This window comes from Aythya ferina (assembly GCF_964211825.1).
Source record: "Aythya ferina genome assembly, chromosome: 8".
In the NCBI taxonomy this organism is placed as follows: Eukaryota; Metazoa; Chordata; class Aves; order Anseriformes; family Anatidae; genus Aythya; species Aythya ferina.
Window position 1 is genome coordinate 21,982,812 of NC_140304.1, and position 13,489 is coordinate 21,996,300.

A 13,489-nucleotide genomic window follows, 5' to 3' on the forward strand; every position below is an offset into this window, starting at 1 on the left:
AAAGCCTTCAGAAAGAGCAATCTGATTGCAAACATGGCTCACTGGACCTACCTCCTGTAGACATGCTTGTATAGATAATAATCTCAATAAAATGTTGTATTGAACTGAATTGTTTGGGAGTGGGATGGGTATTGTTAGAGGTAAGAGCACGTGGCAATTGTCTAGCCAACTGGCTGGCTTTCAGCACATTACCTCAGGTCTCTTAATGGGATTTTTTGGGGATCAGAATACATCTCCTGGGCAAAGCTTATCAGGCTCTTTGCAGGTAGTTATTTATAAGAAATGTTACCACAGATGCCAGGTGAAACTGTGCAGGGAGCGGTGTCAGCACACGCCTTAGTGGCTGTCTGCTGAGGCTCACCGTCCTCCACAGGCAGCGGCAGAGCAGCGGCCCGATCACACCACCGGCCTGAGAGGGGACGTGGAGCCGCGGCATCAGAGGCACTGCTTGGATGCACTGTGCTGAGAGGTGAGCCTGAGATGTTTGTAGAATAAACACAAATGGAGTCTGGAATCTGGATGGCATTACAGTGTCTCACCAATATTAGCACAAATTTATTTTATCATTGCCTTTTGAAAGTGACTTTTAACGCAGACTGTTTTCTAAATGATCCTTAAAAGACACTCCCTTTTTCCTCATCACCTTCACCTAAGGCAATAACATCCAGTAGCACTGATCTATTTGCTGCTAGTTTTCATTAATTTTACCCTCCCTAAGGGTGGTGCAGCTTTGGTGCCAGCTAATTAAAACCTATTTAGGGCTGTTCAGTGCACTTTATCAGACCAGAATTAGCTCTGCTGCTTTAATGAAGACCACAGTTTTCTCTGTTATTACCAATTAAATGTTGTTATATCATCTTGCATTATATTTCTAACACATGGCAAAGTTAAAGATGTCTTTAGAACCACCTACCTGGATACATACAAAGATGCCACATTGAGTGATTGCCTCATGTTTTCTTACATTCTTTCACTTGACTCAATGCATGTCATATACCCAAACATCAGTGAAATACTGGGAGAAGCTGCCAGGTTTATGCTCCCTCTAGGGAAGCACCAAGTAAAATGCATTAATGAAAAATTGTCAATGTCTGGTAATGAATATTATTTATGTACAACAATTATTCAAAGTGGATAAGCATTCACCGCCTTGAACTCATTGCTTCGCTAATGAAGACTCTCAGAAAGAACATATGTCCCCCAGATTCATAACACTGTGTGCAAGGTTAATTCACCAGCATGGATAACCCGTATCTCAGTATATTCTGTACTGTTGTAGAATATAAAAAATGCTTCATTCTGAGTTAAATCAACTTGTCTGCTGGAACTTCTTTAGGGACAATTCTTGCTTCTTCCATGAACCAGTAATAAATTACCTGTCAATAGCAAAGCTGTGGGGTTTGAACCTGCACTCACGGAAGTCAGAGATAAAGCTCCCGTGTCAGCGGGAGTGCAGGACCAGAGTTTTTTTTTCATTAGAAAAGTGACTGCAGCACACACCTGTTAGCTGCTTCTGAAAATATCCTTTAAAACTTGAGCTCTACTGAAACTACTTGTAAGTCCCACTAATTACCTGAAAAGATAGTACACCAAAGAGTAGAAATAGAAAACTCATTAAAGGCTTGACAGACTAGAAATCTGTTGTAATTTTACTATGCCTTAGTAGCATACACTGTACATAAGGACAGTATTTTAGGATTAAACTAAAATAGACATGATTACAATCCACTCGGTACATTTTAGAATATGAGTTGAACTTGGTTTCCTTCCAGAATTTTTGCTGGGAACATGTTGAAGCAGACCTCTGTTCAAACTAATACTGCGAGCTAGAGTTGATGTTTCTCTGAGGAACAGAAGGAATATTTGGCTGAGGAACTTGATTCTGTCTCAGTATCATAATAGTCTGGCACAATGTGTGAAACTATTTTCATCACCCCCAAATCTCCTGTGCTGTGCCTTTATTGCTTCCACAACTGGCGTATACCTCTAAGAGCATCATGACCCTCCCCAGAAACAGCAGAAGGGCCCTGTGAATTGAAGATGTTGCAGAAAATGAAACAGCTTCCAACCAGAGGTCCCCTGATTAGCAGGGAACTGCAGGATGTTTTCTAGTGGTAGAGAAGGTGTTGGCTGGTGACACATTGGTTGTTCCTCTTGTTTTGGGCTTACAAGTGCATTAATGATGCCACTTAGCATTTGATGTGGAAAAGTAGGGCTAAAAATGAAAGTAACAGTAGATACAAGGATATTATCTGATCGCCACTGTGAGAAGTGTGGTTTTTTTTCACAGTGTTAAAGGGAAGCACTCACATACACAATGTGATGTGGATCATGAGGCAGTCTATGTACAGTTTGCCCCTGTCCACAATGTGAAACTTCTAGTTTCAGAAAGAAATCGGGGCACTGACATCAGGCTACTCAAGAACTTTGTTCATAAGCGCTGGGAGGAGAGAAGTTCAATCTGTCTTTGACATGGAAAGAAGCATTTGTATTGTGTTAATTGGGTAATAATAAAACCTTGTGATGTGTTAATTTGTTGAAGAGGAATGCATTAGGCTGGAGCTGAGGATACTTTGACATTGGATGATGAGATTTTTGATAGGCTATAGTAGGTACCGATTACACTGGGCTGGTCTCAAAATAAGATTTTAATGAAGTACTGTAAAGTCACTGCCACCTGACAGACTATTAATATGGAAGAGTCATAAATATAAACAAATTTATGTTTATGCAATAATGTATCCACGATCATATTTAGCTTAATTAACAGGTAAACTGGATGGCTTGGATTATTAAAGAGGGGTTTGAAGAATGGATCTTGAGTGTTTTCTCTATTAGCCTCTGTTCATACATAAGCTTTTTCAGCTAAACCCAAGAAGTCATGACAACCTTGACACCTTTATGGTGTATAGGAGCCCCCGCCAACTCCTGTATGACAGCAGCCACATGTGCGTGTGGTGAGAGCTGAGGGAGAAATTCTTCCCCACATTTCAATGCTTTTTTTAAAAAGGCAAAATCAAGTCTAATCAAGTTTGGACAGTTTCATAACAAAGGGAATCAAGACGGTCTGAGAGAACAAGCTCTTTTACTGCAACAGCTAAGTCAAAAGTTTAGACTAAGTTAAACTATTTGAGAATATCTGTATTGTTAATTTGGTCAGAATAGCTACAGTCCTGCACAACTGCAAATTCACAATGTGCAAATTAAAAGACAAACATTGAGGCACAACAGTGGTCTGGAAACTCCTTCCCAGCTAGCCCCAGAGACTATGAGGAAGAGGTCCCCTTCCATGCTAAAACATGGAGCATCAGATTTTTTGTAGGTCAGCTACAAAATCATGCAATTTGTGGTCTTAATTCCACAGATACAAATTCAGCTCTGAAAATGTTAGCCAAAACATTGGCCGTCACACTTTCATCTCCTTATAGCCCTTACTTGAGCAGCATAAACACATATTCTCACACAGGGTGAATACAATTTCAGCATCATTCTGGTAAAAGCCTGCATCTATTATAGTATCACTGATAATCCATTTTCAGGAAGAAATACAAATAATACACAACCCTGAGGTTTGTGTTTGAAGTGAAGCTACAGTGAATATCAACAGAGATGAAAATACAATATCCAGAGTTATCCTGAGGTTGTGCACTTGGAAATGTTGTTTGTGTAGGATTATCCTCTTCAAATAAAATGTCAATTTAATCAATAGTAAATTGAGCTGAAAACAACACACAGCTTTGAAAACATTTCAGGAAGACATCCAATATTTTTGGGACTCAAGCCAACAGAAATGGAAAGAACAGAAGGTAGTGTAGGTGGGGTAAATGGGGCCTAGCTGCTGCCTCATCAAGTGCTTATAACAGTCAAAACCACATAACAATCCATTAAAAACATATCTTGGGACTCATTTAGTAGCTGGCATCCAGCATGGCCTTCTCTCATGCATCTTTTGTCAAACATTATAATTGCTCTTCACAAGTAGGACTTACCGGTCTTTTCCTGTCTCCTTCTTGAACACCGCATCACAGTAACTCATGCGCTTCTCTGTTGTCACATAGATTTTGGCAGTTGGGTAGCTGTCAACAGTTTTCTTCAGCATGTTGTACACAATGCCATTTCCATCCTTCCTCATGTTTCGAAAAGGTCCCCAAATGACATAAACAGTGCTGTTGGTTTCTTTGAAAAAGTACTCGGGATTCTTGAGTAGGAGAGGCACGCTCGTGTGAGAGACCACTCGTATGGTTGTCCTCTTCCCAACGTCCTCCTCGTAGCCCTTTGTGGGAGCATTGTTCATCCTCCATATGCACGAGGACTTGTCTATCTCAGCTCCCACCTTCTGGCCAGCCATCTGTCCTGAGTTTGAAACAATGGCACAGAGATCACAATCTAGTTGTAGAGGCTGGAAGAAAGAAAACAAAAATATATGGAAGTCCTTCTCTGTAAAGCATGGAGACTGAAAATTCAGTTAATAGAAAGATGAGCACAGTCCCACAAATTGATAATGATACTTCTTTATCAATCCCTTGTGCTAGAGCTGGTGGAAAACCCTGCTGCCTCAAAGTTCTAAATGCAATCCTTTTTAGTGAAATAAGTGGCAGCTGTAATCTTCTCCTTTGTTCTCCACCTTGCAAAGTCAACTAGAAAAATAATAATTTATTTTTCTCTCTAAATGTTACTTTTTCCCCTAGAATACAATGAAAGAGAGCAGGAGCAGAGAACAATACTTAGATCAAGGCCTTTTCCTCTCTTAACGAGTTGTCAGCAACAGGAAAAATGTACAGAAAAAGTAGTGCTGGGAATTTAACTATACACTGACTCTGGCTATGTGTCTGAATGAATAGTTCCCAAATTTGTGACAGAAGTCAAGTGCGAACCACAACTCTAACAAACAATCTGTAGGATGGAAACCCTGCAGTTGGAAAGAGGATGTAGACACAGGAATATGGTATGCTCTCCAGAGAACAGCTACGACCCAATGAGAGGCAGATGGAGTGGTGACGTGTGAACTAGGAACTTATCATGGGCAAAGTGAAGTCAAAGACAGTGTTTCCTAAGTGCATTCCATGGTGCTATTTCTCCCATGTGAACTGAAACTAGTTATCTGTTTAACAGAGATATAGGGGCCTAACTGATGTTTCTTTTGCCAGAATAGAAATAATAAATGGTGTCTTTTGGTTCTTTTGCTCTAAAAGATTAAAAGAGCAAAAGAACCAAAAGATCTTTATGTTTAAGTTGCATTGTATGAAAACTTTGGATAGAAATCTGAAAAAAAAAAAAAAAGAAAAAAGAAAAAAAAATAGATCCATCCATAAAAACCACTGAAGATGATCCAGACAACATAGTGTCTGCAATTCTTTGATTTTTTTGTATGGTCACAGACTTGATCTTCTGTGCTGCTCTTGACTGGAAGCCAGTTACTTCAATTAAATGTTTGTTAGTAATAATTCCTTTAATGTTCTTCTGACATTTAGTTTGATGAGACACTAGGTGCTTTTCTGACCAGCCTTGTGGTTATTTTCCTTCAAAATCACACTCCTTTTAGTTGATGTGGATAACATCCCAGCTACATTTGACCGCTATAACCTTAGGACCTGGTGGCTGACAAAACATCAGCTTTCTTTGGTAATGGTGTATTATGTAAGGACAAGAAATAAACATCTCAAGAGGGCCAAATTATAATAGAGAAAATATCAAATATTTGGATGATAATCATTATACTTAACAAAGGTGTGCCCTGCAAAACTACTACAATGAATTTCACAGTGGCAACATTTTGATTTCTCTGTTGTGATTGGCTTGATTTCTCTGTGTGAGTGGTTCCTGAGAGTGTTCTTTCCTCATTTCTTCAGGAGTTAAGGATGCCTGACTGCATGCAAAAGCATTGGCAATGTTTCCTTTACAGTACACCATGTATTTTTCATAGCTGTTGTAGTTTTAGAGAGCTGTCCTGCCTAGCTCCCTGACAGCAGGGCTGAAGTCCCAGGAGATACAGCTGAACACAACAGTCTCTCTGTTTACTGCTTAGTTACAGAAATCCTCTCTGAGATACATTATGAGGACATGGCTGGGTGACCTAAACAAATCCATAAGCATAACTCACATCCTAACATGAAGTGAATTGTTAAAGTCCCAATAGATTAATTTATGGCTTTCAGGGTGAACTTTCAAACTAACAAATGCTGAATATGAAACTGCTAGATAGGAAAAGTCAATTTGGTCAAGAATCTGGTCCCATTTACATCTGTCTCAACCTTGGTGTTTTTTCACAATATTCTTTCTTCTCCATTAAAATAGAGCTGCTCTCTTAAATTTGGAATTGTTTGATTCTCTGACCTTAGCTAGAAATGCATTGCACATTTTCTATTCACTGAGTGAAACTGTTCTGCTCGAATAAACTGAGTACACTCACTCCTGCAATTGTGTCCCCCACTTTTCCAGCTCTTTTGTTGTGATTCATTTATCTTGTTCCAATTTATAAAGCACTTTCATAATATCGAATGCCTGCACTAGGTCAACATATAATCTGCTCTTCTTCAATAGAAGTGGAAGCTTAACCCCTCCCAGCCCTATCTCAGAACAAATAATTTTACAATGTAGAGAAATTTTAGATGCCCTAATATGCATATTTCCCAAGAGAGAAAGAGTTAAAAGACAGACTGACACCCATGACAGACATCCCACTGATTGCAGCACCTCTCACTGAATTCAGTACGTTTTTGCATCATGTGTTCTGCAGTACATGGGAAAGCACACAGCGATATTAATTTGTTAAACCCCCATATGGAGACAGCCTCACTGCTTGCGGTCTTGGTTAATAACTGCTACACATAAAGGGGCAGTTTCAACAATCCACATATCTCAGCTTTCTCATTTTCCTCATTTAACATGAAATTCCCATTTGTTATTACGCCCCACCTCCAATACGGCTGTTCCATCACTTTGGGACTGATGAGCTGCTCAAACGTAGTTCTTCTGCCACGGGGCTCCTATAGGATCCCAGGCACAGGGATTTGGGTGCCCAGAGGGGCCAAAACTGGGAAGCACCTGGATAATTGTGGTTGCTACTTCTGCTACTAAAATAGGACACATTTGGTGTCTCCTGACAACCTTTAGGAGCTGGAGAGATCTGCAGTTGTCCCTCTTCACCCCATACTTTGAGGTTTCTCTGTGCCTCACACCCTTTGCCTGTGCACGGATTTTTGGTCGCAAGGTTGCTAATGATAGCCCTAACCTGTATGAGAAAGTACCACTTTTCTATTTAAATTGCTGTTTTTTTTTATATTAAGGATGAACAGAAGCAGAGAGCCAATTCTTGCACAAAGAAACCAGAATACAGAGATACAGAAACTGCGATTCGGAGAAAAGGAGCCTCACTGGTGATGTTTTACAGTTACCAGAAACTGGCTACAGGTGTCCATACTGCAAACACCGGGATAGCAATTAAATGCTAACTCAGCAGCAGCCTTATCAGAGAAGCCAAGGAATGAGTCTGACAGGCAGTGCAAGCTATCCTCTTGCCCGCAGAGCAGTTCAGCAGCAATGGGGCTGAGAAAGACTGGCAGGAACATGGAAACCTGCACTGTTACTCCTTATGCTCTTTAGACCAAGAACAGCAGTTAAAGGTTTACCTGTACCTTTCACAAGATCTTCACTCACTTGCATGGCAGATATATCAGCTAAAGAAAAAGAGATAAAGAACTTTTCTTCTCTTTTTATGTATTTAGACAGCTCCTTCACCTCTAGACACCATGGGCTCTGACCTAGTATCTTTGATAAGCTGCTTTTTGCTCCTCAAAAATTATTCATGTTGTCACTGTCCAGAAGGACACAGAACTCCTCAGCAGAGCAGCTGGGCATGATTCTGACAAATTGTCCCGTCTTTTTCCTGAGTGATAGATTGTAACCGTTGAGGAGCACTTATATTTTAATCAGTAAGGAAAATGAAATGTCTGACCTTTCCATTTCCTGTGCAAGCTTACAGACAATAGAAAAGATAATTAAAACTGTGAGTTAGGACTTGCAAAACAGTGCTGCATCTCTAGCAAAGAGAAATAGCTGTGTAATAAAGGTCACTTATCAAACAGCTCTAGTTATTAAATCTTTGCATTTAGCACTGAAGTGGCTTCACAGAATCAAAGGTCAAATCATTAAATAACAAAAACAGCCAGAATTAGAAAAGGTCACAAAACACGATTCTGTTCCACAGAGGATTTTGATATTTGGAAATGTTGTTACTTTCCAATCCGAGCACCCCCGCCCCCAGTCATTTCCAGTCTCCACCAAGTGAATGACATTCCAGCCCCAGGACTTTTGTATGGGTCAATTTCCCAGTGGCACAGACCCCAGACTGCCAAGCTCCCCAGCCACAGCCCCGTGGGGCTGCTGAAGACCAAAGGGGACATGACCTGAAGGACTTCTCTCAAACATCCTGGCCAAATGTTCAGCACAACCCGTCTGATTTCTGGAGGTCATTGAGCCCGACAGCACAATGCCTTGACAGAGCATTCCCACGCCAAGCTGCCTTCTTCACCAGCGCTGCCTGATTCTTTTCACTTGGACCAAACCTAGCTCTGGACCTAAGCAGATGTAATTCACATAAATGAAAAGCTGAATTCCTCCGGAGAGTGCCTGGTGCCGTGGGCTCATGGTGCCCTGCAGAGCTCACCCCAACCCACCAGCCCCGCTTCGCTCTGCGAATCCCACAAGTAATCACAGCGATAGTTAGGAAATTCAGATTAAACTTTCCCAATTGTTACTTTAACAATATGATTGTAATTTTGTAAATTGGATGCAATGCCCATTCACTACATAATGAGGCAATTATTAGCAGCTCACCACATATTAATTTGCTCCTTTAATGTTGAAACAAATGAGATCTTTTCTTGTAATCATCCTATTTGAGTGAATTCTAACAAAGCCAATTGAACAAAGCTCCAGAGAGACTTTCTTTATTTCAATGCCATTTATTCTCCTACTCTTCTTGGACGTCTTTAGAGTTTCAGAGGATACAACATTTATAATGATGCCAACAGGGAATAGATTTTGCGTTTATTCTTCTTGATGTTCTTTTGAGGTCTTTCAAATGAAAGGTACAAGGGAGGCATTAACCATCCAGCATTGTTTTTATTGCCTTTCTCTACTTTACAAGCAAAAAATGTATTTTAATTTTTCCCGTGTTTCAGTAATGATTAACCAAGCTGGTTTTATCCACACCTACTCACTTTTTTCAGACCTTTGATTGACATGAAAGACTTGTCAGGCTTCTCTAAGTGAAAATTCAGCACATTTAAAGAAAATAAAGATAGTGCCATGTTTGCTTGTGTGTCTGATCCCCACAGGTCTGATTACGCTGAGTTTGTGGTTATCCCCTCCTGTGGAAGTGCTTTTTTCATATTCATATGGTTGCTTTTGGTCCCAGCCTCCGGCATCACATCTCAGCAAACATCTCTGTCTTCATAAAATTTAATGCTAAGCTTTCATAAAGATTTTAACATTTTGACATTATTTTGAAATATTTTGAAATAAGCCCTATGCCTACATGCATCCCATTTCCAAATAAATAGAATACGATCTGCCTCTTCAGACGGCTGTTCCTGTGACTCAGGTGCCTGGTCTATTTTACTTAGATGAGTGTCACTGATACATAAGTGCTAGCAGGAAGTTTTTATTTAAATTGAATGAATTGGAAGGGAACCCATAGGAGCCACATAATGAGACTAATCTTGCAGTAAGAGACTGAATAAATAAACTTCACTGAAATTCTTTCCATACACACTGACCCAGTTGTTAGAGAACTGCTAGGCTTCGGTTTGCAGCTCATGTTGCAGCTCTCTAAAAGGTTTGGTATCAGTCCTTCTCTTGAACAGGTATCCTGTGCATTCCTGATGTCAGTGGTAAAGAGATAGAAAAGGGAAAGAAGCTTGAACATCGTGCAGAGGTTTAAACGTGCATGCCAGAGTTTCCAGCACTATCTGAACTTTCATTCAGCAAATGCAGTTTTGAAACATTTTAGCTTGCGTTCTCGTGGAAAGGGAAAAAAAAAAAACACTTCTGAACATGAACCACAGTGCAAAGTGATGCAGTGTCATCTTTCTCACTTTGAAGACAGCTCAAGTTACTCCATGCCAGCTCGTACCTTTTTCAAGATATAGCAGAGCAAATGTTCACCAGAATGTTGTTGATTTTGCTGCTGCTATCGGGAACAATACAGGCAGCTTTGAATCAAGGCAAGAATCAAGTACAGCTCAAATATCTGAGCACTGAAAAATAAACACCTCAAGGAAATGTGAGAAAACTCTGAGTAGCAACAGGGTCAAGCATATGACCTACAAAGAAGAAATCAGAAAAGTCGATCTTCTTGTGTATTTTTCTCTATTCTAAAACAAAGCTAAAACTGCAAAGTCAAAGATAACGCTCCTCTTGATAATCCCATAGAATAAACTCTGGTAAATAAAAGTCCTGGTTGATCAAAATATTTTAATTTTCTACTTTTTTTTTTTTTTTAATCATATTGAAATAGCTCTCTAAAATTCTAAAATTGAATTTAAATTCTTCTTCAGTTGAAAATTTTGCTGTGTTATGGAAAAGTTAAAGCACAGCAGTTTATACTAACAGAGCAGTCCCGTTCATTTTTTTCCCTCCTCCCTGATTCCCAACTAAAACTTCACTGTAACAGGCGCCTTTTAAATAAGTTTAGACTAGTATTTTCTCATGGAAAAAATAAACTGTTGAGAAATTTCTGACAGTGCTATTGGCAAGAAAAAGACTCAAAAACAGAGACAGGGCAGAGAATTCAAGAACATTAGAAACTGTTTTGTCTCTATGTGGAGGGTTAAGGAAGGATGGAAGCTACCGGAGTTGGTGTTTCACGTACAAGGACTGAGCCAGCAAAGACGAAGTCCTGGAGGACTGATGGCCAGCAGGCCTGGGGATTGTCGGCACAGAGAGAGAGGCAAGTGAAGAATGTTTTGCCCTAAGGCAATGCCTGAAGGATGTGGGAAGCATCCTTCTGGTCCTGCGGGGAGAGCAGAAGGCCCGTTTTAGTTCGTGGCTCAGGCGCTTGGTAGCCTCCCCTCTCCTGATGTCCGATGGCAGGAAGGGTGTGCTCCTATTAACAGAAATGAGCACTTTGCAAAAGGGAAAGGAAATAAATGGAAGTAGGATACCAAAAGAGAAGAGACGAAGGGGAAAAAAAAAAAAAAAAAAAAAAAAAGCTCAGAAAAGTGAAACAGGCTATGGAAAGGCTGAATATAAGTTAGTGTTTGAAAGGAGGGAAGTATGGGCACAGAGGATTTGGGAAAAAGTAAAATACCAATCCATAGCCGGTGAGATAACCCATAGTGTTTGGGAATGAAAACTAGCACAAGAGGAGATCCAAAACCACCGAAAGATATTTGTTAACATAGAAACTAACTTTTGTGAAGAAAGCTTTATCAGACACATCAATCAAACACCTCAGCATTAGGCAGAGAGGAGCTGTCTTCCTCTAAACTGCAACTGCTCGGGCAGAGAACAGATGGGGACAGACACAGTCATCCCAGCGCGCAGTGCTACTGCTTGGAGGTAGCCAGAAACCCTGACAGCAGTAGACATACAGATGTCTACAGCTCCAGATCCACCTAATTAACACCTCTGAATCAGGGGGAAAAAAAAATCTTCTTTGGTATATAAAATATCATGATAAAAATAAAAACCCGCACAAGAACATAATTGGAAATGTTCATGTCAAACATTTGAGGATCGAATGCCTAAATTTTATAGGGGGAGGTATCCTCCTTTACACCCACTCTATGCAGTAAGTTCACACAATAGGCACTAAAATGATATTTACTCTGAAAAACATCCTATGAAAAAAGAATAATTTCCCAGTTTCTCAAATATTATCCAGGAAAAACAAATTCTATTGGTTCTAGAGTACCCTTAATTTCATTCCAGTGGTCTAGCTGATGACCATAAATAACCATTATGTTTGTCACACTCCATCTATCACTCATTTGCAAATATACAGCCTTTGAAATACCATGGCTTTGTAATAGTTCAAAAGCCGGGAATTCTTCCAAACAAATGCCACTTGCTGAATGCTGAGTACAATAAGACATTTATCTTCACATCTGCCACGTTGCTCACTTGCTCTCATTAGCACTTCATGACTCTTGAATTTTGCACACAAAAAACATTACTGGAAACGGACAATTTAAACCAGACACTGTCCAGAGAACTTCATAAACAACTCCAAACACAACCAGATAGTTTTAACTACAGCATTTTTATCTCTGCCTTGTAAAACTGTATTTGCAGAAGCATGGTCAAAAGAATACTTGTTACCAGCAAGTTATTAGGATCATAATTTTTAGGTTTACTTTTATCTTTGGCAATTCCCCACTTATATTGTATTTCTTCTCTGGTTTTTGTACGTAGCAATATGGACGATAAAATTTGTGTCTTCCCTATACAGGCGCATTTGCTCAGCAAACAATACAAAACACGAGGAGGTAAAATGTCATTTACAGCTCAAGGAGACATAAAAGGGGGAAGATACCCTTAGCTGAATGGACTGAACACTGAGTGAATCAGTGTAAAGGACAAAAACAGCTTCTACATCCAGCACCGTGTGTGGCAGTGGAGCTCAGGTGACGTGTAACACGGATAGCCTAATCCTCCCCTACAGAGGGGACTTCAGAATGACGACCTTGAAAACAACCACAGCCAAAAGGACTCTCTCCACAAACGCTGGTTTTTGGTTTTGTTTTCTGCATATAATGGCAAGTAGCTGTGCAAAAAACAGTGACAATTCTTCACTCCGACGTTGCCCACCATAATGCTATGTCTAAGGAATTCTTCGTCACATGTGCCAAATATTGGTGAGAATGGGAGACACGATTACTCTGCAACCACTGATTTTCATTTGTATTTATTACAAATACCCACAGATGGCGGTAAAGTATATAATGTATACAGTAGATTTATTCCAAGTTTGCTTTCTCTAATAACTTCCTACTATCAGCTTTCACCATTAATCATAGGCCATTATCTAGGAACTTACTTGGCTGAATTAAAGATGCAGGAATGGCTGTTAGGCCCCCAGTCTAAATACATTTGAAAAATGTGTACTCAAATAAATTATGAGTCCAAATAAATCCAAGTTTGCATCCTATTTCAGGTCAATTTATTTGGGATCTGGTATGGGGAAATGATATCAAGGTAAGTAGTTAAAACTGTCAGAAAAGAACTAGCTCGTATTCCTGTATTCCCAATATATAAATATATATATAATTTTTTATTATTTTTTTTTTCCACGAATATCAGCCTAACAGGCTGGAAGCCTAACCTCTAATTTACTCCAGTTCCATGCTGTCTAGACCTATTATTTAATTTTCTCTCTCTTGGTGGTCTATCTATCAAATTATTTGTATGCATGGAAGAAAAGTGATAAGCTAAAATGCTAATTATCCATTTTTCTGAAATTAAAAAAAAAAAAAAACATGCCAGG

At 39.7% G+C, this 13,489-nt stretch overlaps 1 protein-coding gene across 6 annotated transcripts in view; it reads right to left on the reverse strand.

Annotated features, from left to right (window-relative positions):
- ST6GALNAC3 (ST6 N-acetylgalactosaminide alpha-2,6-sialyltransferase 3) overlaps positions 1-13,489 on the reverse strand; it is a 249,563-nt gene that overhangs the window by 73,884 nt on the left and 162,190 nt on the right. For all 6 annotated transcript variants that reach the window (XR_014695487.1, XM_084527726.1, XM_084527728.1 and 3 more), the window contains one exon: positions 3,990-4,399. Coding sequence is in view for 5 of the 6 variants with exons in the window: in XM_084527724.1 (XP_084383850.1) it covers positions 3,990-4,399 (410 nt within the window). In the remaining variant the exon portion in view is untranslated. The remainder of the gene's footprint in view (positions 1-3,989; positions 4,400-13,489) is intronic.